General features: G+C 45.7%; 2 protein-coding genes across 5 annotated transcripts in view; both read right to left on the bottom strand.

The window, feature by feature from the left end:
* Window positions 1-12405: 12405 nt before the first annotated feature.
* Spry1 (sprouty RTK signaling antagonist 1) lies at window positions 12406-17091 on the bottom strand. 4 transcript variants are annotated; one of them, XM_029475612.1, is made up of 3 exons: window positions 16933-17091; window positions 16225-16513; window positions 12406-14457 (listed from the first exon to the last, which is right to left on the bottom strand). In XM_029475612.1, the coding sequence occupies exon 3, from the start codon at window positions 14400-14402 to the stop codon at window positions 13461-13463; it is 942 nt and encodes a 313-aa protein (XP_029331472.1). In that variant the 5' UTR covers window positions 14403-14457; window positions 16225-16513; window positions 16933-17091; the 3' UTR covers window positions 12406-13460. The 4 variants fall into 4 exon arrangements, with proteins under 4 accessions (XP_029331472.1, XP_029331473.1, XP_021013997.1 ...); XM_029475613.1 differs by having other exon boundaries at window positions 16974-17091; XM_021158338.1 differs by lacking the exon at window positions 16225-16513.
* Window positions 17092-19701: 2610 nt separating this feature from the next.
* LOC115030614 overlaps window positions 19702-24299 on the bottom strand; it is a 7409-nt gene continuing 2811 nt past the window's right edge. Inside the window, exon 4 of the mRNA XM_029475186.1 lies at window positions 19702-19733. Within this exon, the coding sequence (XP_029331046.1) occupies window positions 19702-19733 (32 nt within the window). The remainder of the gene's footprint in view (window positions 19734-24299) is intronic.

Raw genomic sequence — 24299 nt, 5'->3', positions numbered from 1 at the left:
ACCAGGGTACACAGTGATCCCTGAAATTGAACCCAGTCAGTTCTCATGCTTGCAGAGCAAGCCTGGGTATGGCCTGAGCCATCTTCCCACAGCCCGGGGATGATTTTTTCCCACAGAACGTCTCCTCACAGCACAGGTCATGGGTAAAGTGCACATGCCTTCAGCAGCAGCTGGATGCTTCCTCTTCACCGTCACAGTGCAGCGGAGTGATCTGCCAGCGCCAGGAGGACGCATCTAATCCCAATGTTCTTAGTCAAGGTGAAAATTGTTTTAGTCCCATCAAACTATGCCAACCTTGTGGCACCTTATTAACCTGCAAGTATGTTGAAATGCTAAAACCTAGGGGAATATTATGTTCAATACAATGGTTCCCCTTATTCCTAGACGACCCCGCCCCCATCCTAGAGCACAAGGGCTACCTGTCTGGCAGATAGAGAGGGACCACCACAGACGCTTGGAGATGTGACCTATCCAAAACCCAAAGTGTTTATAGCACTAGTTCACCTGATAAAATGGGTCTGAGGAGCTCTGCTTCTGGTTCGGAACCGTGAACTGCAGTAACCAGCGGCTAAGCTGCTCAGGTGGTACCGGCCCTTCCCAAGATTCTTTGGTTCCTAGATGATACTCCAACTCTAGTCATCATTCAAGGCTACCTAGCACCTTAACCAGAAGGACCAAGTGGTTTTCTTTATGAATAGCCCAGCCCAGGAGAAGGAAGCAGGAGGTAGTTTCAGTACTTCCAGGCCAGGCCTATGCAGGCAGGGATCACAGAGGGGTTCCAGGTGAGGTGTACATAAAATTTACTGCCATAATCCTTAATGTATCCGCCTCTGGAAACATTTAATGCAACCAATGATTTGACAAAAATTCTCCATAATAGAAATTAGATATTAGGATTCTGTTCATGTTTGTAAGATCAAGATGATTTTAAGTTGGCTATATATCATATTAGAATTCGAACTTACTAATGTAGTGAATAGCCTTCTGGCCAGAAAAAAAAAAGGGATCAAATTTGTCTTTTATGACACAATTGTAAAATGTAAGAAAAATATTGCTGGGCAGTGGTGGCACACACCTTTAATCTCAGCACTTGGGAGGCAAAGGCAGGCGGATTTCAGGGTTCCAGGCCAGCCTGGTCTACAGAGTGAGTTCCAGGACAGCCTGGACTACACAGAGAAACCCTGTCAAAAAGAAAGAAAGAAAGAAAGAAAGAAAAGAAAAGAAAAAGTAAGAAAACTATCGATGAGTATGTATTAAGTGCCTACTATGAACCAAGCATCTCTCAGGGTACAGAAGGATGGATCAGTCCTGTAACCCCAATCACAGACTGTCCCACAGACTGTCCCAGTGCAGGACAGAGACTGGAGAGATGGCTCCATGGATAAAGGGGGCGTCTGTGCATGCAGGGGAACCTCCACATAAGCTTGGATCCCACCGCCAACCCAAAAAGTTGGGCGTGGTCCCATGAGTGCCTGTAATGTCAGTGCTTCGAGGGCTGGAGACAGGAGGATCAGCATGAGAGTATATCTTAAAGAGATAAGGCAGAGACAGAGAGAGAGAGACAAAGAGAGAGTTAGTTTTAGATTAAGATACCAGTCTCACACACTCACAGGTGTCCTCACACTGGTGCGGGCGCGCGCGCGCACACACACACACACATACACACACACACAGGTGCAAACATGTCACTCTTAAACACACAAGTAAACACTGAGAGTAATGAACAGTTTACAGAAAAGTAGCTACTACTGGGGACTTTCTGAGAGAAATTGGTTTCTCAGGAGCCAATCAGAGTGAGGTTCAGACTTAGCTATAGACCAATAAGATTAAAGAGATATAGGTGGCCTCCGAGACCTGAATTTAAAGGTGTGCTGCTATAGGGTTTAGGAGTAAAACCATCCTAATAGATTTATGCGCGGCAGGCATAGAAGTGGAAGAGAAAACAGAAAGCAGACCAGAAAAACAGAAAGAGCCCAGCCACCAACACTGAGCAGGACCGAGCAGCCAGCGCAGGGCAGGAGGTGGAGAAAACAGCTGGTGGTATGGTGAGCTGGAAAGACTGTTTAATATGGCTGTTTGTCTTTCTTGTAGCCATGCCTTGAGCCCGGAACATCTTAGGAGAAATGACACAAGCGTTCCAAGCGTCACCCATCTCTTTCCACGGGGTACACATTTTCCACAGGGTGAAAGGGACCCGAGGTTTAATTTGCACACAGAAGTACCGTTGCCTGCGTGTGTTTTCCCCTCAGTTAAGAACTGAGCAGCCTGTCACAGAATCTCGGCTGGGCTCCCCAGGCCTGTGGTTGCATTAGTCATTTGTCCTGCCCCAGGGGTGGGGGTGACAGTTGCCTCTGGGATCTGTTTGTAGGGCACTAGCTCAGGGGAACTTCCTCACTCAGTAGTAGAAAGGAGTAAATGTTTGTTTTGAAAGATAAGCTTGGTTGAGTAGGAAGGAGGGCTCCAGGGCAAATACTTTGAAAAAACTGCTTCTCAAAGGAATGTTGGGTTTTCTTTTTTCAAGACAGGCAAGTTGGAACAGACTTTTTTTTTTGAGCCCTGCCAGTTTTTCTTCTTTCCAAAATTTGCCTTCTTTTACAATCCACACAAAGGACAGCTCCCCTAACGAGGCTCCCTGCCCCATGATAACAGCCATCACAGATCATGCATCCACTCAGTGTGGACAATGGAACTGCCCAGGGTCTGGGCCATCAGAGACAGTACTGACCCTCACACTTGGAGATCCATCAGCCCACTTGCTAATGATCATCTTCCAAATGGGACTTTCCAACTCCTACGTGGGCCTTACCCCTTCATAAAACCTGGAGACATCCCAGCTCCGGCACAGCACCTCTAAGCATTTCAAATCCAAGAAAAAGTGACCAGTTCTAAATCCCAAATTATTTTGCCTTCGTTTGTAGAGAGAGTTCACGCACACACACACACACACACACACACGCACGCACGCACGCACGCACGCACGCACACACACACCTCCACAGTATATCCCACTCAGGAACTGTCACATAATCTCCCTGATTCCAGGTATAGGCAAGTCTATACAATGAAATCAGCATAGCCTGAGAGTAGATGATATAAGTACACATGGAGGCCAGAGGTCAACACTGGATGTCTTCCTCTATAGCTCTCATTTTAGGGGTCGGTCGGGTCTCTTACTGAACTTGGAACTCATCAGTTCAGCGAGGTTGCCTGATCAGTGAAGCCTGAAGATCTGTGTCTTCACCCGGCCCAGTGTTAGGGTTTCAGGCATACACTACTTGGGTTCTGGGGATACAACCTCAAGGTCTCACGCATACTCACCCAGCAGATCCACTGGGCCTGCTCCGAGCGCAGTCCATCGCTGCACACCCAAGGTCAGTTCCCTTTCCTACCAGCTGTTTGAACACTGCAGAAAGAATCCAAGTTGATTTTAAAGTCCCTCCCGGGTTTAGTTTGAGTGACTTACACTGTCTTAGGATCCTGATTTCCAATGGCCTTGTAGACCTGTTCTGCAGGCCATACCACCCTCCCCTACTTTACCAACAGACAGGAAAACCCAGCAGAATAAGGAAGACCAGGACCCTGAAATACTGGTTTTTATGATTCTCTAAAGGTGTGAAAAGAAGGAGCTGGGCAAAGCCCATGAAGATGCGGTTTCAGGAACCAGAGGGCGTAGTTGACTTGGAATGTTAAAGTTCGGGTGTTTGGTTCTGACAACAGCGTTCACACACTGCTCTGAGTACAAGGCCGGGAGCTCTGGGGAGCTGGGGTAGAAGAACAAATTGGTCATTTTTGGTGGGCTGCTCAGCTCTGCCTCCTGACCACTGGATTACTTATTAACAGTTCTAAGGGTAGACTGGGCAGAAAACCATTGGCCTTCCCTGTTCTTCGTCCTTTATAGAAAGGCATCTCTGCTTACAGGGAGCAGGGCAGAGGACGAAACGGTCCTCAGGAGTCATCCAGTCTCAGCGAGAACTCACCTCACTGTTCACTGGGCCACTTCTTCCATCTTTAGTCCCTGCTTTCTCCTCCAGCCTTCTCCAGCGCTGCCTGAGGAACCACCCTGAAACTTAAGTCTGGCCCCTTTGTTCTCCTAGTAGTGGCTCTGAATTCCCACAGGACAGAGCTCACTTTCTGATCTTGCTGCTGCCAAAGCCCAGAGTCCTTCTCAGGTACCCTGGTTAGTATTTTCTTTCTTTCTTTGTGTGTGTGTGTGTGTGTGTGTGTGTGTGTGTGTGTGTGCGTGCGTGTAGAGGAATGCTTTGTTTTTTTTGTTTGTTTGTTTGGCTGGTTTGGTTTGGTTTGGGGTTTGTCTTTTGTTTTGTTTTGTTTTGTTTTGTTTTGTTTTGTTTTGTTTTGAGACAGCGTTTCTCTGTCTAACCCTGGCTATCCTAGAACTCACTCTGTAGACCAGACTGGCCTCAAAGAGGCTGCCTGCCTCTGCCTCCCAAGTGCTGGGATTAAAGGTGTATACCACTAACTGGGGAGGTGGTACTAGACTGTATAAGGAAGCAGGCTGAGGAAGCCACGGGGAGCAAGCCAGTAAGCAGCACCCCTCCATGGCCTCTGCATCAGCTCCTGTCTCCAGGTGTCTGACTTGAGATCCTGCCCATACTACCCTCAAATGATAGAGTGCGACCTGAGTTATAAGATGCAAGAAACCCTTTGCTTCCCAAATTGTCTTGAGTTATGATGTTTGTCACAGCAGCATAAAGCTAAGACACCAGGCAATTATGGTCCAAACACACCAAATTGCTTGTGATTTTCCCATCATGCTAAAGTACTCTCGTTAGAAGCACATTAGTACTCTAGATCTCACTCTATACCTCTCTCAAGTCCTCTCGGGGAAGCCTCCCCAGGTTTGCAAAGTCCAATCATCCCCTCCCCCAGGGTGTTAACACAACCCCACACTCCTATTGCAACAATGCCAATGGTGATCCAAAAACCTTACCAATCGATGCTAGGGCCCTGAGGCTATGTTTGTAGCCTCTGGATAAACAAACCTGCTATCAGCAAAGCCACACTGCCACTACTCTTATTTTTCTAAAAACTGCTAATGTCCACATTATGAACAGATTCCATCTGGTCATCAGTCTTGGCTTGTTTCCTGATACTGAAGTTTTTAAGAATGAATCTGAAAGTCACAGAAACAATAAATGTGTGTGTGTGCATGCGCGCGTGCACACAGCAGGTGTGTTCACATGTGTGGGTGCACGTGTGTATCTGTGTAGGTAGAACCCAACATCATTTGTCTTCCTCACATCAGTGATGTGCACCCATAATGCCCTGTTCCCTGCATGGGTTCTAGGATTACCCTCTTGCCTTTATTCCTGTACAGCATGCCCTTGACAGGCTGAGCCATGTCCCAGGCCCTACTAGCTCTGCCTCTACAGTAGGAAACAGCACTGGTCCAGGTCCTAGAAGTTTGACTGCATAATTTTTTAGCATCACTTTTTACTTTCCTCATCTCCTATTGAATGACATTTCCAGCACTAAAGAGCAAAACAATAAATAAATAAATAAATAAATAAATAAATAAATAAATGCCAACGGAAGATGAACACCAAAGACTAAGACAGGCAAGTTTCAAGTTTCACATTTCACTTACCCATTAGAAATCATGAGGGAACTACCTGAAGCACCTGAACTCTGGAGAGACATCTGACACCACAGAGTGGGGCTTGTCTTCTGTTCCCAGCGTCCCATAAAAATCAACTGTTCTTCTCTTGGGGGAATCAAATGACTGCAGCCCACAAAGCCAGCTAGGAGGGGACTCAGCTAGAGCTGCCACGCCCTCTGCCACCCTCTGCCAGCACAGGAATACCAGAAGCAAGTCTTTTGCTGCCTACTACCCTATCAATCTTCATGGCCCTACTTTCTCTATTCAGTAAGGGTTTTATATGTGGACCATTATAAATAAGCCACACCCTCCTTGCCATGGCTTCTCCCTCGTTCCTCCTGAAGACTCTCCTTTATGAAACCTTACATCTGGGGCTGGAGATGAAGCTCAGCCCCTATATTTGCCTAGCATGGATGAAGCCCTGGGTTCCACCCCTAGCACTACATGATCCTAGATGTAAGCATATGCTGTAGACCCTGCGTTTGAAAGGCAGCAGCAAGGATCAGAAGTTCAAGGTCATTCTCAACTATATGTTGGGCTCTAGCCAACGTGGACTCCATGAAAAGACTTGACCTCTTATCAGATCTCAGTCACTTGTATTGGTTACCTTTCTGTGGCTGTGACACAACCCCATGCCCGAGGTGACTCATCAAAGGGGCTTATCTGGGTTTACAATTCCAGAAGAGTAAGAATCCGTCATGGTGGGAAGCTCTGCAGTTATGGGCAGGCATGAGCAGTAAGCTGAGAGCACAGATCTACAAAATGCAAGCACAACGCAGACTGATGGAGAGATCCCCCCAGCGATGTACTTCCCCCAGCAAAACTACCCCACCTAAACCTCCCCCAAACAATGCCAACCACTGGGGACCAAGCTTCAAACACCCAAGACTCTTGGGAAGAGTTAACAGTCAAACCACCACCTCACCTAACAAAATCACAAGCTTAAGACCAAATGAGAGCAGGCTGGAGAGGTGGCTCAATGGTTAGGAACTCTTATTCTTGTATAGAGGACTTGAGTTTGGGTTTTAGTACCCATCACAACTATCAGTGACTCCAGTTCTAGGGTATCTGATGCCCTTCTAACTTCTGAAGGGAAACAGGAACAGAGATACTGAACACACATACACACAGGCAAAACACTCATATGCATGAAACAAAAACCCCAAATCACACCCATATGTACACACACATATATACATACATATATATGTTTGGGGAAAAAAAATATATATATATCCCCAAAGAGGAGCTTCTGGACTTTTTCCTCTATCTCTGCTTACAACGCTTCCTGACCTACACACTCTTCCAGGTCCTCCTCAGCCTTCCCTTTCTCCAGCTCTTCCTCCGCCTCGGCCACCTGCCAGGATCCTGAGTCAGAGCTGCTGTCTGTCCACAGCTGTTGTTCCTGCTCCTCCCTCCCAGTACACCTGTGTCACACTCACCGGAACCACCCAGGCTTCTGACCAGTTGTTTCAGGAACCCCCTTGCTAACTCGCTTCTCACTGCCCCCCTGGAACACTCTGCCTCGCCTTCCCTGGCCCTAAGACCCTTAGCACCTCGAACTCTCCTGGTCCGTGTGAGCTGAGGCTCTGTCTTCAGGGACAGGACAGAGCATCTGACTTGTCCCTGAAGCACCCTATGAACAGGTCCGTGTCTTACCTTTTCTGTAGCCTCCCTCATGATATCCATTTCTTCTTTCTTCAGTCTTGCCAAGTTACTTCTTATTAGTTTTATTATTATTATTATTATTATTATTATTATTATTATACTATTTATTCCTCTTTATCAGTTTGGTTTGCCACAGCTTTTGCCGTATATTACCAATTTCCATCTGAAAATCTTCAGATCCTCAGCGTCTATAATCCCTTTTCCCCAGCTGGCTTTGTACAGCCTGACACTTAAAACCGTAGGTAGTTCCCAAGACTCTTGGGGCTAAGGATGTAGCTCAGTCAGGACAGGGCTTGGCTCACGTGTAGAAGGTTCTGGGTTCAATCCCCAGCCCTGCATAGGCAGAGTGGTAGTGTGCACTTGTGATCTCAGCACTCTGGAATAAGAGGCTGTGGGGATCAAAAGTCCCCCACAGCTACACAGTGAGTTCCAGACTGGGCTACATCTGACTCTGTCAAAAACAAACAAACCAAGACCAAAACCAAAACACAAACAACAAACCAGAACAGCTCTCACTGCCCCGCCCACTTCCCCTCCCCCTCGGCTAACCTATCACCTTACTGCCAAGAGAATAAGCCATTACTGCCTACTACCCACCCACAGTGAATCACACCCATTCCCATTTTTACTCAGGGCCCCAGATATTTGTTATTATTCCCAGTTGTTTCCAGCACAAACCCGCACAGAAGCAGCCTCCCAATCCCGGGCTTCCTGTTCACTGTCTTGCACTTCCAGTTCTATTTCCTGCTTACTACTTTAGGATCTTCCTTCTCTGGCTCACTCTCTTCACCTGACCCCTGCTTTCTCTCTCACAATTCCTAGACACGCACCTGCAAGCTAACTCTAGAATATTTGTAGTCTGGGTATTGGGATCATCTGAGCTGCTTCCGAGCCAAGGCCAAGCAAGGTCCCTCTCAGAGATTCTGTGTTCTTTCTGCGCGTCAGTGGTGTGGCTGTGGTATGTCCTCCCAGGGGCTATCGCAGTAGCTCCTTCAGCTGGAAAACCTAGAGTTGGGCTTTCTCCCGTCCTTACATCCAGCGTCCGGTGCTTTTCTTTCCCAAACTACCGTTTAATTCACTGTTTAAGAAATTTGCTCGCCTAGAATATCCATCAATCACCCATTTCCCTGGTTGGCCCCGCTCACCTTCCTTCCAGCTTTTCACTGTGAAGACAAAGGCAGAAAGCATGTTTATGTTTACTCGTTTTTTTCAATAAAGTTTAATTTTGACTGCCAGATTGTAGGGAAAAAACCCAACTTCTCTCGCAAGTGGTCCTTGTTGCTCCTAAAACAGACTGGCTTAGAAGACAGCTCATTCTTTCCACATGAAAATTAAGATTCTGTGATTTCTCTTTCCTTCCTTCTTTCTCTCTCTCTCTCTCTCTTTCTTCCCCCCCCCCCCAAATAGTTCTCAGATTACCAATAAGTGGTGTTTTGAGATTTTTTTACATAATCAGTTCAAAACAGTCAGGGGCTCTCTGGACTGTTAGAACTGAAGTTAGTATTAGCATGCCTTGTACGGAAATACTTGACAAATAACATCAGTTCCTTTAAGGATGCAGAAAAGGACCCTTAATGTAAATTTTTGGTTACTGTTGTTCTAACACTCAGAAAAATGACAAGAACCTTCACCCATCAAGTTCACAAACCTACAGACTAAGTTGCCGTTGCCTCTTGCCAACATATGATCCTGCCTGATCCATTATCATCACAGAAGGCATGAACAGCGCAAACATAAGGCTCAGTTTGAAGCTAATTTTAATGTTAGCAGGAGAAAAATAACCACGGCCATGAAGCCATGAATTGACGAAACCATGAATTGTTCCAGACACCCGAGCAAACACACAGAGGAGGCAGGTCCACTTCTTAACTCACAGTTAGGAAGCAAAGACTGATAAGAAGAACAAGACAGTAATGGTGACACGCAGCCAGAAGGCAGAGCTGGCTGCATTTTGAAGGAAACATTCTGAACCACGTGAAAGAGTCCTGACCAGTCCCCAGCCACCACAAGCTGCTAAGCTCCTGAAGCCAGAGTTCTGCTTGTCTCGAAAGGAAGGAGCAAACTAACACAGGTCAGTTCCAACTACTGCCTGATCAATCACCCAAGAAGCCTAGTGAGAACAGATCAGGTCCCTCCCTGAAGGTCCTTCTGAGGTGACAGGTCTAACATGTGACTTAGACCTATGGATTTCAAAATGTTTAACCAGCAACCTGTTTTCATACCTGCTAGAGAATCATTAAAACACTGGCTGTGGAGGGAAGGCTGTCAGGAGCTTCAGCTCTCGCCTCCTCCGAATTAAAGCCTCATGCTGAGTTCAATCTGAACTTACATGGTGGGAAGAGAGCAACTCCACAGTTGTCCTGGGGTCTCCACCTGTTCGCTGTGGCGTGGCTGGTCCCCCTCCGACCCTATGCACAGTGGCATTGCCAGTCCCCTAACCCCTGGTGTATTTTAGCCAACACATGGACTAAAATAAAAATATCTTTTTAAGAAGTATTCACTGTAGTCTGTATGTAGCTCTGACATTTTGCTGTTCATCAGCACAGCAAGAGGCTCGGCCATCAGAGCCCGACAGTTAACTGCCAGGAACCTCTGCGGGCATTTTAGTTGTACTATAAGCACTGAGTTAGTGACGGTGAGGAATAAGTCAATTGTCACTTAGCCAAAAGTAGAATTTAAGTTTATATGATGCTTAAAAAACCTTTATGCATCTAAAAATCAAAAAAGCAGAGCAGGGCTTGGGAAACTGAAGGCAGACTCACCCGGACACTTCTGATTCTGTGTCCAGTTATAACAGCAACTGGTTATGTTCCAAAGTGTTTGTTTTTCTAAAGCTTTATATAAAACCTGCCACAAACGTCATCACTTAATTTTTTTCTAAAGAAAGATTTTGGAAAACGTAATTTCAAAATAAAAAGCCTCTTGCTTTAATGTTTCTTGATAATTTTTTTTCCTCTTTGCTCAGAAAGCAGAGTTTTTCAACTGAGAATTTTTGTTCAACTCCAAATCAGGTTTAAAAACAAAGTAAACTTAACTAGGTGATTAGTTTTTAATTCATTCCCTTTTCCATTAAAGACCGCTGTTTCTAAGAGACAACGAGCATGTCCCGTGGTGTGGACTATATTAAAGATTCACCTTAGGCCCTCGTAGAACAGAACGTGCTGACTTTGGCTATTCCCCCCACTTCTTGCTGGGATGTCTTATAAGCTTTGGTACAGGAAACCCCACATGGCTTCTACTACTCACAATTCATTTACCTAAGTGAGTGGTAAGTCTTTAAAAATTAAAAACGTGGCATTAAAATATACCAGAAATGAGCCATCTCTCAAAACCAAGTCAGCACCATGACACTGTACATCTGTGACACTGGTACACTCTGGGGCTGAAGCAGGATTGAAAGCTCAGGGCTAGCCTGAGCTACACACTTGCTTGTTTGTTTGACAAAGCATCCAGTCATGAGTTCCAAGTAGAATGGCCAAGTTTGAGAATGAAAGCTTCTGTGTGCCCGCCCGTGTGCCCTTTCCTGTCGGCAGTATTAAGTACACTGCAGTGGCCAGGGTTAGCATGGTTCAGAAGCCTAGGCCTCCAGAACTTACTGAGAGAGCATCAATCACATAAGAGGAGGCTGTCTGAACAAGGTGTGTCAGGTCTACACTCTGCCATCTGACAGGCTCGTCAGAGGGGCCCAGCTGCTAATCTATGCCACTTCTGAGCAGATTGACTCTCCCAGAAAATAAATGGGTGCCATCTTGACACCAGAGAAGCAACAAACTCTGCCAGCGCACAGTTGGTGCTAAAACACTACAGCATACAGCAGGCACTAAACTACTGCAGCATACAGCAGGCACTAAACCACTGCAGCATACAGCAGGCACTAAACCACTGCAGCATACAGCGGGCACTAAAACACTACAGCATACAGCAGGCACTGAAACACTACAGCATACAGCAGGCACTAAAACACTACAGCACACGCCCTCCTAAAAGGCCTCAACTGCTTTTAGACCAACCCAATGCCTTAGTCTGGTGACTACAGCTCAAGATGGAGTCACACCAGCTCTTAACTACATGGTGTCTAAGAGCACCTCAGAAAGCCAGAGCTTTCTGAGCAGCTTTCGTTTTGAGCAGCTTGCTGCTAAGGTTCTCCAGTAAAGCACCCCTCTTAGGAAAGCACTAAATACCAAGACGCCCGTGAGATAAATATCCACACCATATTCTGAAATACTACAGATTTCAAAGTAATCTTTGAATATGAATATTCATTTAAAATTTCCCCTGGGGGCCAAGCTGAGAAACTATTTAAACTATGAGATATCTTGATGCCATTATGATCAGCTTTGGCGGCCTAAGAGAAAACCACTACGGGTTTCTCCCCATCACACCTTGGCTGATACAAGAGCACAGCTTAGATATGAGGAAGACACAAGAAACCACATGACAGGAAGCTGGGCAGCCTCCGGTGCCCTGGGTTTGAATGACCACCATCCTTCTCTCTAATGCAGACCAGGGCAGTGACCTGGGGAGACTGAGGTCTTTCTTCATAGGATGCAAACAGCTTCCACACCTCAGTTGCTTTACCAGCCCCAATTGTAAGGCATCAAAATATTGTGAGTTTTCCCACATGAAGCTTTCTAAAGACGAGGCCAGGCTGCCTGCCACAGGAAGGTTCCTGGAACAGCTCTCTGGCAGGAGCTCACTCTTTGGCATATCTTAATTATGAAAATGTTTGTTAAAGTATGTTTACATTACTAAATCATTTAAGTCATACTGTTGAACACTAACCTCTGAACAACCAGAGAGTTAAGATAAACGCTCTTAAAAAAACATTTAGCATTTCAAGGAACTACGATATGAACAAAACTTACATACAAAATAAAGTGGGGACATTTATCTTATAAGAGAAAAAGAAAAAAAAAAACCTTCACTTTACAAAGTAACCCCCACGGGTGTCTGATGAAGCAATGGAGACCATACAATTCTGACTACAGTACTTTCCAAAAGCACTGTTTAAAACCCGAGGGCACCTATGCCTGGATTTTGTTACTTAGAGTCTGAAAAGGTTGAATCACGTAACAATTCCACAGCAGTACAGGTTGAAAAAAAAAAGATGCACTCGAGAGCCGGTTTCATTAATTAATATATTTTCTGCATTGTAGTTAACATAGATGTTCTTTATATACTTTCTTCGAGTCACCTTGCTTTTCTTGAAGTAGTGATATGACATGAGTACATTTCAACAGTCTTTTGCAATAAATATCATAAAATAATAGAGATTCGCATAATAAATATTCTTTACAATAAAAAAAAGTTTAACAGACCTTTGTCTTAAAAATAGCCAGGATTCAACTCTGTGATTTATACATAAAATATACAAAAAATATACATAAAATATACAAAAAAGCACCACAATTTGTGGTTAAGGCAATGAAAACACAGAAAGGGTTGGAAATACTCAGCTGTTAAGAGTCAAAAGGCCAACCAGGAGCCAAAGGCACCTTAGGGAGCTGTAGCTCTGAGACACTGGGGGCAAATCAGACAGGAATTAACTACAGTTACCAAGTGTCCTCAGTGAAGTGGGGGCGTGAAGGGAAGTCCTTCACAGATACTGGGCGCTGGAGGAGGAAAAGGGTTGCCAACATCATCTCTGATGTGAAGACCAACACCGCACAGAGCTATGCCAAAGGGGTGTGCGGGGACGACCCACTGGCATCTGCTCAATGCATTGTGGGGAGGTTTCAGAGGGTTGTAAGGAGAAGGCCGGGAAAAACGTGTTCTAAGGAGTAGCTCCTCCCATCTGGCTAGGAGAAGGACACTAAGATAGATCTCATCAGAGGCAGATTAATATATAGCTTATTTAAGCACTTACATGGTTACTTTTTTATAAACCAAACTAAGTCCATGATCCCACAGTACCAGACCCCAAACAACTCTCGGCCAAGTCTGGGCATGCGTATATCTTCACGGAAGCAGCTGCAGAGCGGATGCAGCACACAGGCCCTCGCAGCTCCCAGAACCCTCGAGGTGGAATGAGAACAAGCTGGGTGCAGTTTCACAGTCCACTCCTATTGAGGCCCATCCAAGACAGGAGAGACTCGAGAAGAAAATCTGCCTCTAATACCAACAGCCAAAGTTTGGAAGCTAGACATTCCGCGGAGGTCCAACCCACCTCCAGAAGTCATGACAGCTTGCCCTGAGCCCTTGAGGGGCAGCTCTCCAGCTTACAATAGACAGTGTTGGAGTTTCTACACCTGCAGCCAGGGCGGTGGGTCCAGTCGTAACAGCCCCTGCACAGCTTCAGGCAGCCCTTGGCGGGAGGGTAGCAGAGCAAGCAGGGTAGGCACAAAGACAGGGCTCCCATGCACAGGTATCTGGAGCAGCAGTGGGACTGTGAACAGGAGCATGGGTTATCCGAGTAAGAACCTCCATCATCATCATTGGAGCAGTGGTAGAAAATGCCCTTGACCAGGCACATGCAGGTCCCGTATTCCACCATGCTCTCCGCGGAGCAGAGGCACTGCCGATCACAGGCCAGACAGGAGGGCAGGGCCCGGGGGGCCGTACACTCTCCACATTTGCACTTGCCACACTGTTCGCAAATGAACTTGTGCTGGGTGGGGTCCTCTTTTAAGGAGGCCTTCAAGTCTTCCACCAGCAGCTGCTTGGGCTGGGTCCGGATGACCCGATCTGACCTATGACCTGGGATGGGCCTGGTGGGCGGAGACCGTCCTAATAGGCCCTGCTCAGAAGACACACTGCTGCTGCTCCCTGAGCTGGCCGCGCTTCCGGTGCTGGTGGACCTGCTCAGCACCGAGCCCCTGGCGTTGCCCGGGTGGCTGGCAGGTCGGTGCTCGTAGCTGCTATTCACATTGGCTGGTATGATTTCATGAGTCCTTTCCTGCTTTTCGGGTCTTGGTGCAGTGCGAGGAGCAGGTCTTCTCGCTACCGAAGGTCCCTCTGTGTATTCATTGCTGCCTCTGATGGCTTTGATCTGGTCTAGGGACAGAATCGTAGCAGGCTGAGTGTCCCTGTCATAGTCTAACCTCTGCCGGCCTTCCACAGCCGGTGGCTGAATCACCACTAGCGAAGTGTGGCTGCCATGCTGACTTGGGGAATCCATGTGGAGTGATCTCCAGTTCCAGCAGTCAGCGGAAATCTGCCATGCATCTGAAATCCTAAAGAAAAGTGAGAGAGAAAATAAGCGACAGAAAGCGGATTTGGGGGAGAAGGGCTGCTGTCAAGTAACAAATTCCCCAAGCCACCTGGTAATGATCTCCTTCATCGGCTGATTTCAATGATGCAGAAGCCTGGCCAGAGTCCAACTCCAAAAAAAAAGATTGCAGAGGACCATATCACAGGAAGAAAGCAAAGGCCTCATGCCTTAAAAATTAGAAGTTGCTCTCCAGCTTCTAAGAAGCAGAGGAAGTCGTGTCTTCCTGTTTGCAAACCTAACAAATAATTAAAATGAAATATGCCTTCGAAAGAGCATTTCAGTGTAAGCCCTGGAACTGTTCTCAGAGTTCACTGTCAGTTCACTGGCAGTTCACGTAAGGAAAATGTCAGCTACTTTTTAAAGATTAAGAATGGCTTTAGTGCTGTGGCCCCTCGGCCATTTATATGCTGTTACGAGCTTTAGATTAATGAGAAAATTAATCAAGGCAATTTCCAAAACACCGGCTATTCCAAGCTCACTTGGAATCTCAAAAGGCCATTTTCAGCAGAAGTCAGGGTCCGACGCTAGCTCATCACACAGATCTGTGAGATGAGCAAAGGAAGCTACAAAGAATGAAGAGTGCTCTGCCACAAGGAACACAACCCGGACGGTGTGGACTTAGCTTTCCTTAACTGTTAATCAAGGCTCACCCACAAAACAAGGATAACTTATGCACAAGTGTCAGCCCTTTAAAGCAGGGAGAGGAGCCCTGGTCTTTTTACATTATATTTAATTCCTTTCATTTATCAGCATGACAGACCTTGATTTTCACAAGCCCTGAAGAGACCTGCTTTTTGTCGTAAAATAAATACACTGATAGACAACAAACACAACGTCCATGTCAAAAGGAAATAGCTTCCAATTTATAACGTATTCTTCCAGAGACAGACCAAACTCTTTCGTTTCTGTTTCTGGGCAATAGGTATCTAAGATATTTTTCACACAAATGCCTTCCCAACTCACAGATGCACCTTAATTCAAGAAGCCCCCCCCCCTGCACTTTCCTGCACATCCAAAGAAAATCAAAACAACCCAAAAAGTCTTAAGGAATACGTGGGTTTACTATGGATGCTAACTAATGTCCCCAGACTACATATGTGTTAGCTTTTTGGAGGCCCCCTCTAAGCTTATAACTACCTTCTCCGCACATGAGATGCACGGCCATAACAGCATGTTGTGGTGCCGAAGCCCTAAACGACACTGGAAAACTGCCCATCCTTGCTCCTGTGCCATATCTATTTTTAAAAAATTTAAAACCCCATAACAAAGACTTTAAATATGCCAAGTCTCATCCACAAGAAAGGAAGACGTGGGAACGGCTTGTTTGAGTTATGAAACCCCTAGGCACGGCTTTAATTCGCATTTTACAGGGCATTCCCAAGCAAGTTCGCTCAGGCGGAGCACCTAGGCACCCCGCAACTGCCCAGAGCGAAGCCGGAGCGCACGCGCGGACAGCACTGTGGGTAGCACCGTCGGGCACTTGGGCCCCACGCCGAGACCTCAGGGGCACCGAGCCGCGGCAGGTCCGGCGGGGTAAAGTTATGAATGAAAACAGCTCGCGGGCGGGAGGAGGCAGCGCCCTCTCCCCGCGTCCCGCGGCACTGCGCTCCGAGCACAGGCGGGCGCTGGGTCTCCAGCGCCATCGGGTGCCGCGCGCTTGGCACGGGCTGCGCGAGGACCGCCAGGACCGCCCGGCCCGCCCCGGCCCGCACCTGCCGCCCGCACTCACCTCGGCCTCCGCGGCGCCGGCCGGGGGCGCCGAGCGGGCGGAGCGCGCGCCGCATCAAGCGCGGCGGGGCGGCCGGGCGCGCATGGCCCGTGCTGCGGCCTCGGCGGCCCCCGAGCAGGGGCGCTTCTCCGCGGTTGGCGGCGGCCGAGGGCGGCTCGGGGACATCCGCCGGGTGCGCGCGGCGCCCGCTCCACAGCACCGTCCCGTCCCGGTCGTCAGGCGCGCGGCCCGGCGTCGTCCCGGGCTCTCGGGTCCCCGCAGGTCCGCGTCCCCGCAGTCGCCACGCCGGCTGCAGACGAGCAGAGACAGAAACACGTGAGTCCCTTGCCAGCCCGGGACGCTGTCCTGCTCGCCGAGATGGACAGCCACGAGCCCCGGACACACACGGCCGTGCACGTTTTGCCCCCACGGAATGCCCCGCAGTCCAAAGCGCGTCCAAGCGACGCGTCTGCGCGAGGCAAGCCCGCACGCAGGGACGGGAAAAGTCAGGTCTGGCACGAGCGCCCGGCGAGTCGGTCCCCAACAATGCGCACAGACACGCGGGTGCGCGGCGGTGCCAGCCCGCGTTCGCACACGCGTAACTCGCTGCCTGGCTACGGAACTCGCTGCAGGGCCGACCGCAAAGCGCCGGGCACGGAGCTAGAGCCAGCTCCGAAAACGTCCAGCTCCTCGAAAATAAAATAAAATAAAATAAAGCACCATTCTCACCTGATCTTGCCAGGTCCTCGGCGGGAGGGGAAGGCTCTTACCTAGTGCAGAGCCTGGGGCCGGTCCTCCCGACACATGCACGCCGCCCGCAGCCGCTCCTTAGCCCGCAGAGCTCTAGCTGCGGGGCCGCCGCAAACCCCTGCGTGCTGAGCACTCGCGCGCGGGCTCCGCAGCATTTCAGCGTCGCCGCCACCTCCACCTCCACGCCGGGACCCGCCCCCGGTGATATCATGTGTCAATCACGCGGGCTGCACGAAAACCCGGAGCAGGATTTCAGCGATCGTGGATGTGGAGTCGAGGACGCTCTAACAAAAGTCGATTGCCTGCAGGAGTCCTGCGAGCGCAACTGGGGAGGAGCGGGCGTTCCAGGGCCCCTGTCAGTCGTGAGCTGTCAGCCTCCGACTTAAGAGGACTGGTGCAGCCACCCTTAGAGTTGAGTTTAAAAAGAGTTGTGAAGAACATTTAAAAATCAATAACAAACCACCACCAACAACGGGAAAATAAAATTTGTACACCGTGACACCGTGCCCCCAGATAAAGGGAAAAGTGCAAAGTTCAGATCATGCGAAATATGAAAGTTTCAGAAAGAACAGTCACTTTTGCAAATGTAATATAATTACACACTAAAGGGTGGGATTTCCTGCTGTGGGGTTTTAGTGATTGCTCCATTTGGTTTGTGATACGATCCCTAAAATTACACGGGGGGGCGGGGGAGGGGAGAAAATGGGACCCAATTCCTTCCTGCTTTGTAATGTTTGTATAATTTTGTCTAAAACACCAATGCATTTTAAATGAAATAAAATAAGCATAACTCATCAGGAAGTTTTAGCTTTAGCCACATGTCTGTCACGAGGTGGGGGACTTCAGTAAGCCGGGAATGCTTTTTGGTTCTTTACACACTATGGAATTTGGTTATTTATTATAGGGACGCTATAGCTCAGGATGTAGTGAAAAGGACTGTATGTGGAATTAAAAATTCCATAGAGTTTTAAAAATAACCTAAGACCCCCCAAAATGTTGATAGAAAATATTTTTCCAGGGAATTTTATCAGGAATGGTATTTGATAAACAACAAAACTCCATGATCTAAATCAACTGTGAATGTGAGTTAGGATATTTTGGGTTCAAAGTAATTTTTTTTTAAGTCTTAACAATTGCAGTGAATTTTTATAAAGTTTTTGTTGTTGTTGACATAATGCATTTCCAAGCTTTTGAATGTTTTTAGAATTCACGGTTTATGTGTGGAATTACATGCAAGGAACCCAGGACACTCCCTACAAAGAAGATCAGCAGTAAGAAAGTACACTAGAAGGTAATAGAACCTATTAAAAGCCAAGAAGCTGTCTGTTCACCCTTCATGCGAGGGGATGTGTTAAAGTCATATTTTCAAGTGTAGAGTTGGTGGGGCTTTTGTGTCTTGTCTATTTTTCACAGATGTAGGAGCATAATGAGGTTTCTGCAGTGGATCTGCTTTTGTTCTTTTTGTGCATGAAGAGATTTGCAGTGTCAAGTAAGAAATACAGTATCTCATCAGAGTGTGTTATCTGGCTCTTCCCAGCTGTCTGCAGAAATTTGGGGCCATTTCTCCAATGTAATAAGATGAAGAGAGGCAACAATGGAGAGTTTGAACCACATAACACTTATAAAAATATAATTTCAAAGACTCCTATTTACATTTCAGAATATTTGGACGAGAGATGTGCTAAAACAAATCTCTTAAGTTAAAAAAATTTTAATAATAATAATAGTAATAATAATCCATAAAATGCCAAAAATATTACCTTCAAGGGTCATGTTCTATTTCAAAATCAAATATATTGCACAAAATTGATTCTGCTTAAATGCCTCCATTGTGTGTTTCTTAAGATCACATGCTACTAGGTTAGGATTTAGTAACCTTGAATCTGGAAGACATTTAATGAAGTCAGCTTCACCTTTTTAATTGCCTGCAGTCATGAGACTTGAGACAAACTATAAATTTTTAGTTTAGAACAGACCTTGTGCTTTATTTAGTAAACTCAGTTGCAGCGAGTCCAGTCTAGGAATAAACAACTGGGGTAGGAAACATTTCTGAAAAAGATATAAGGGTCATCAGGGAAATGTCAGTAATTCCTACTTCCCTACGTAAGATCTGTCTAAATAGAGTTGGGTAGGAAGGGAAGCCCAACACTTTCTTCACTTTCATGAGAAAACACAATTATCCATCTCTTTTGTTGAAAGAGAATAAAGTGAAAATTTTGCCCGGCAAAGGCTTCAGAAGTGTGTGTGACTTGAAAGAAATTAAAGGACTAAAGGACTTGTTGATTTATTGATTTGCCCAAATAAAAACATCAGAGCCATTGTGTGCCCACTTCCAGGCTGACAAACAATACTTTTGTTTGTTTCCAGACTGACAAGCAATGCTTTCTAAATCGCCCAGTATTTCTGTGATGTCATGATAAGTTACATTAGTAATTGTGAAATTAACTATATTATCATTCATAGCCTTGCATGCTGTTGAGAAACAAAGTTGAAACCAACACATCACAGAAGTTGATGTCTTCGTGGATTTGAATCCATCCATAAGAATCCAGTAAAGGGAATTAACTTCTTTCCTTTCCTTTTAGGGCAATGAACCCTGTATTCTTGAACATCCTCGGACAAGCTGCAAGGGTGGGCCGTGTTATTTTCAGTTTCCTTTTATGAACCGTCTTTGTAGGAGACTGAAATAGACTAACCTATTCTGTAAGATTTCCATAAACATTTCCCTCATTTTCAGAAGCATGGTTCTTACCCTCTAATATTCTTCATGATTTTACATCCTGCAAGTGGGAGCCATGAAGTCCGGCCCTGAGTAAAGGACTCTGAATGTTTTACAGACTCAGCCCCACTGAGTGCTTGGTCTCCAGTGACTTGGTTGAGTTAGAGCCTCTCTCCTTATAAGCAGGTGGCTCAAAGTGACGAGTGTTCACGCAAACTGCCTCAGACTGTCTCTGTCCAGAGCCTTACCTTCACACAGGAAGCATCTCTGACCCACTACCAAATGGGCCTTTCCTGCCTATCCAACAGCATCTAAATCCTGCTCCCCTCGCCCTGGCTTGCTCGTCATTTCCATAAGGAAGTAGATGGAGCTTCTACTCATCTGACTTTTGATAGGAGGAGCAAACGGTCCATTAAAGTAAATCCTGGCCAACAGCAATGGCTCATCTGAACTCTTCTCACCATTTTCATCATTACAGATGTGCATAAGAAGCTCATCTGGTTTAAACCTAATTATATGCCCTTCCAAATGGAACTGTAAGAAAACCAAATTTTGTTTTTTTTATTAAAACAAAATAAGACTTAGATACCTCCTAAGAGCTATTTTAATGTTTGTTTCCTAATGAAGTTAACTGTCAGAAATTACACTTTGTTCTTTATTTATGAAAAGGTAACATATTGTAGGTAACTATAGACCTGTCATTTAAGAGTGCTTAACACTGAAAAGAGAAAGCATACAAAAGTCACAAGAAGTTTAATAATGACTACTTAGTTTCCTTACTGTGTAATTGTTAAGGCCTTTAAAGGAATCCCATTAACAACAACAACACTTCAGATGCCCTATAATAACTGATCGCATACAAGCATCTAAGGGCTGAGTTTCAATTGTATCCTCCTTCTGCCTTATGGTCTTGTATCGCTAATGTGCCCTCTTTATCCATAAGCCCTCTGTTCAGTGTTACAGGTAGGAAGAACACTGTTTCCTGAAGCAAGCCTGATGAAGGACCCACCAAAAGAAGTCCAGCAGCTGCCAGGGGTAGCTTGGTGACCTTTGGACTTTCCTGGGCTATAGCAACACTGTAGCCTTCTGACGCCTTGATGCTCAGGAGGGAGTCAAGGAGACACAAGTGCTTTGGGAACTGGAAAAATCTATAGAAATAATTGGTTGGTGGTGTAGCCAAATACTGTAGAAAGAAGAAATGTTTAAAACCCTCTTTCCTGAAGTTCCAGCCCTAAATAATAAACTTAATTTGCCTTATAACTTTTGTTTGTTTGTTTTTCGAGAAGGGTTTCTCTGTGTAGCCCTGACTGTCCTGGAACTCTACGTAGACCAAGCTGGTCTCAAACTCACAGAGGTTCCCCTGCCTCAGCCTCACAGGTGCTGGGGGTAACGGCATGAGCCATTACTACCCAATAACTACTTTCAGATCAGATGGGTTGCATTTTTGTTCTAAGACAAACTCTCAGGTTTGACTGATTGCTTTGCCATATTCACACATAAATGTGTGGGTGTGCGTGCGCACATGTATATGTGTATCTTGACTAGGATTTTGCAACAGTTGTCCTCTAAGTTCAGGTTGAGACATGTAACTTTAACATTTATCTGGAGGCTTTCAGTGATTAATTTTTACTTCCAGTTAAGACAAAGAACATTGTAAATATTAAAAAAAAAAATCCTGACAGGGGCTGAAGCGACAGCCCAGTGATAATTTGCACTCTCTCTTCTTCCAGAAGACCCAGGTTTGATTCCCAGCACCCATGTTGGGGGGGGGGGTTTCAAAACCATCTGCACTGTAACTCCAGCTTGAAGAGAGCTGAAGTCTTGGCCTCCTGGCCACCCACTAACGTACACAAACCCACACGGAGAAGCATATACACATATGATTTAAAATTAACCTAAAAAATTGTAAATCCTTGCTATAAAAATTTTAAACCCTTATATTATTAAGAGTTAAAAAACAAAAAGATAGCTGGGCGTGGTGGTGCATGCCTTTAACCCCAGGACTCGGGAGGCAGAGGCAGGCTGATTTCTGAGTTCGAGGCCAGCCTGTTCTACAAAGTGAGTTCCAGGACAGCCAGGGCTACACAGAGAAACCCTGTCTCGAAAAACGAAAACAAAAACAAAAAAACAACCCCCCCCCGCAAAAATAAAAAACAACAACAAAACAAATATATATTTAAAAATAAACTGAATAACTTTAAAAGCTATATATCTATACATATATCTATACATGTTTGTTTATTTATTTATTTATTTATTTATTTATTTATTTATTTATTTATTTAAAAACCTGAAGATGCTTCTACTTGTTTTCATAGTTTGTTGCAGACTTTTATGACTTCTTTGAACGTTAGCTTTGGTCCTCCATAACAAATACCAGGGGTAGTAATAGTTACAGTCCATCAATTATGGAAGAATTTTAGAATCATGAATATTTTGTGTTGATTTTGACAGCAAAGGTCAGCGGGAGGTACATTTCAATGGACAAAAACTCCTTGAAGCGCCACCTATTGTTGGAAACAAGTCATTTCAGACATCAGCGAAGATGGAAAGAGCTGAAAGCCAGGACTTTGGTTTTGACAAAAACAAACAAACAAACAAACAAACAGTGTTTTATACATTTTTTAAAAAGTAGATCATCATATGACTTTGGGTGTTAGCCTTCAGTGATGTTACAAAATATCAATCTGTCCACACCAATAGCTCTTTGAAAAAAACTGTGTGAGACCCTGCATTTACAGAAAGTTACAGGATTGATATAAAGGAACTAAAGTGGTATGTGATTCTTAACTAACACAGGAGAAACAATATAGCCAAGAAGAGAACTTCCTAGACAATGCACTTTCTCCAACAGTGACCTAATTATACAAAGCTTGCCTGATTGGGTATTGTCAGCTTGATCCAAACCTAGACTGACCAAAGAGGAGGAAATAGCAATTGAGACAATGCCTCTTTCAGATTACCTGTAGGCAGAACTTGGGGGGCATTTTCTGACATGGGCAGGCCCAAATCACTAGAAATGTGGACCTGAAGTATATGAGAAAGCAAGTTGAGTAAGCCGTGGAGAGCAAGCCAGCAAGCAGCACCCCTTCCCTAGCCCCCATGGCCTTTGCATCAGCTCCTGCCTTCAGGGACCACAAACTGTAAGATGAAATAAACCCTTTCATCCCCAAGTTACTTTTGGTGGAGGTGTTTTATCACATCAACAGAAACCTAACTGAGACCAAAGCTTTTTGGGGACTGACATCACAGTCTTGAGAGAGCTAACACTTTCTAAATGGGTGTTGTATGGACTAAGTTCACTTCTCCCTTGTGAGGCTCAGTTGTGTTTTGTTAACTGATCCAATAGCATCACTTGATAGGAGGCTGTCAGGCCAAGGAATGATTTGGGAACATGTCAATAACAAGATCCAGATTGTTATTTTGATTTTACTAAATCAAATGAAGGCACTTTTAAGACACGGGGTTCCAGATACTTTCTGTGGGATGGTGAGGGGGCTCAGTCGGTAAAGGCACTTGCCACTAAATCTGATGACCCAAGTTCAATCCTCTAGATCTCTCAAAATTAATATTAAGATCTCTTAAAAGAAGAACAGAAGAGCCAACTCTCAACAAGTTGTCATCTGAGACAGACAGACAGAGAGAGAGAGAGAGAGAGAGAGAGAGAGAGAGAGAGAGAATTTTGTTTTTTTTAAATAATGGCTGTGTCCTGCAGTAAGCATGCCACATCTTAGAAGGCAGGAAGGGAGCTGGGATTCTGGTATCACAGTGTCCATTTTCTTTAAGGACTCCCCCTGCCCCCAACCTTTTCAGGAGAGAACAGAGGGAAATAAGGCATCTAAGAGTGGCAAACCTCTCTTTCAGATTTCCCCTTCACTGGCTGAATTACTACTTCAGAGTTCCTTCCTTGTATACCAAAGGGACACTTGTGACTTATACTTCAGACTTAGGGGTTGGGGAAATGGCCCAGTACCTGTTATCGCTTTTCAAGAAGATGACCCAAGTTAAAGCCCCCAAACCCACAGTTTTTTTTGTTTTTGTTTTTTTAAAGAGGCTGGTCATTGTGTGTGATTGTAATCCTAGCACAGGAGAGGCAGAGATAGGCACATTCCTGGGGCTTGCTGACCAGCCAGCACAGGGTACTGGGCAAACTCCAGGCCAGTGAGAGACCCTGTGTCTAAAAGCAGGGGGACAGCTCCTGCTTTTAGACACCCCTAAGCACACATGCATGCAAGTGCACCTGCGCACATTCACACATTATAAAATGAATTAATTAAATAATTAACTATTTCATGTACTTATCTTTCTAATATGTTTGGATGCATATATGTCTGTGTGCTGGTGCATGTATGTGTATGCCTGGTGCCCACAAAAGGCATTGGAGCTACAGGTAGTTATCAGCTATTATGTCAATGCTCATTCATTAATCCTGAGATGGCTCTGCAGTTGAGAGTACTGGCTGTTCTTCCAGAGGACTCAGGATTAGTTCCCAGTGCCTGCATGATGGCTTACAATTATCCACGATTCCAGTTCTAGATCTGATGCCCCTTTCTAAAATAGAACAGGGTACAAGTTACGTATTAGAATATAAGGCATTCTTGTAGAAAGGTTTTGAATCTCATTGCAA

Source organism: Mus caroli, chromosome 3 (genome assembly GCF_900094665.2).
Source record: "Mus caroli chromosome 3, CAROLI_EIJ_v1.1, whole genome shotgun sequence".
NCBI lineage: Eukaryota > Metazoa > Chordata > Mammalia > Rodentia > Muridae > Mus > Mus caroli.
The sequence above is the reverse complement of the archived record's forward strand: the minus strand, read 5'-3'. Positions and strand labels throughout refer to the sequence as shown.